Source organism: Malania oleifera, chromosome 1 (genome assembly GCF_029873635.1).
Source record: "Malania oleifera isolate guangnan ecotype guangnan chromosome 1, ASM2987363v1, whole genome shotgun sequence".
Classification (NCBI taxonomy): Eukaryota; Viridiplantae; Streptophyta; class Magnoliopsida; order Santalales; family Ximeniaceae; genus Malania; species Malania oleifera.
Window position 1 is genome coordinate 112,155,596 of NC_080417.1, and position 1,674 is coordinate 112,157,269.

The 1,674-nt window shown below is 37.2% G+C and overlaps 1 protein-coding gene across 1 annotated transcript; it reads left to right on the forward strand.

The window, feature by feature from the left end:
• Positions 1-225: 225 nt before the first annotated feature.
• On the forward strand, positions 226-1,079 carry LOC131154436 (histone H3.2). The gene has a single exon (XM_058107222.1). The coding sequence runs from the start codon at positions 524-526 to the stop codon at positions 932-934; it is 411 nt and encodes a 136-aa protein (XP_057963205.1). The 5' UTR covers positions 226-523; the 3' UTR covers positions 935-1,079.
• Positions 1,080-1,674: the final 595 nt, after the last annotated feature.

The window sequence follows — 1,674 nt, forward strand, 5'->3', positions numbered from 1 at the left end:
CTTCACTTTGTGAGACTTAGATTTGATTTTGTTGTTGTTGAATCACTTGAAATTTTTAAAAGGTACATGTATGCAAATATTTCAAAATTTGTTGTGGCCGAAATTATTGTAATAAAATATTGACATTTTAGGGAGGGGGTGGGGGAACCTCCAAACTTCGCCTCAATTTAAGGGTCCCAATTAGAACCTACTTGCTATGATGGACGAACGCGCGCCGGTGAGAAATGTTAGTAAAAGCAGCCAATGGGAGGAGAGAAACCCAAAAGCCACGGATAGCGATCCGCGTAGTCTTCCCAAAATAAATCTCCACCACCCATTCAAACGCCAATAGTAAATCTAACGTCCGCCATTTTCCGCCTAAACTCTCCCGCCGAGCAAAACAAATTTCAAAACCAATCGTCCGCATAAAATACCAACGACCCCCTAATCCTCACCACAGCATCCTGTGATCCCTCGTTTTCCTCATTCCAATTCCATCAACGCTGCAAAACTCTATCCTACGCTTTCACGTGTAGTGTCTTAGATGGCTCGCACGAAGCAAACGGCCAGAAAATCCACCGGCGGTAAGGCTCCGCGGAAGCAGCTGGCTACGAAGGCCGCTAGGAAGTCAGCGCCTGCGACCGGTGGCGTGAAGAAGCCCCACAGGTTCAGACCAGGGACGGTGGCTCTTAGAGAGATCCGAAGGTACCAGAAGAGCACGGAGCTGCTAATTCGGAAGCTGCCGTTTCAGAGGCTTGTTCGTGAGATCGCGCAGGACTTCAAGACGGATCTGAGGTTCCAGAGCGGCGCCGTGGCCGCATTGCAGGAGGCTGCGGAGGCTTATTTGGTTGGTGTGTTCGAGGACACGAATCTGTGTGCGATCCACGCAAAGAGGGTGACGATCATGCCCAAGGACATTCAACTTGCCAGAAGGATTAGGGGCGAGAGGGCTTGATGAGATTTACAGTGTTCAATTTTCATTTTATCTTTATAGTATGTCCATGGTGCTAGTGTTCTGCTTCTCACTGATATCTTGATGGAAGTTTTGGTTGTTTTATTGTTCATTGTTCGAAAAAGAAAATGTAGTGTTTTGAAGATAATTTGATTTGTCTGGTACTATATCTACTCTGTGATGCTTTTGATGATGAATGAATAAAAGAAAATAAAGAAAGGCAGAAGATAATGATTTTCTCTTGACAAAAAGATGTTTTTGTTGAAATTTTTAAAAATTTACGAATCTCCTTTAAGATTTTAACAATTTTAGGAAAATGATTAAAAAAACCCCTAAAAGTTTAATTTTATGTATGAAATGAGCATTTTATAAGTTAACTGTTAAGTATATGAAAATTTTAAAATAACATCATTCTAATAAATTAAATTGAGAAAATTTGTTAATGAATTTGACTAAAGAATTGAAGATATGAGTAATTATCCAATTTATTGATCAATTGATATTAGCATAACAAAAAATTTCTATTCCTATTTCAACTTTTAAAAATTATACAAAATATCTAGTAATTATAGTGTTGCAAAATGTTTATTAGATGTAATTTTCATAAGATTTAATGACTAAATACATCATAAAACAAATAAAATATAGTTTTAATATTTTTAAATTCAAGTAACTTGTCAAATATAGTGTTAAAAAAAGAGTAAATTAAAATTTTAAATTCATACTTTATAAATCAAAATTAT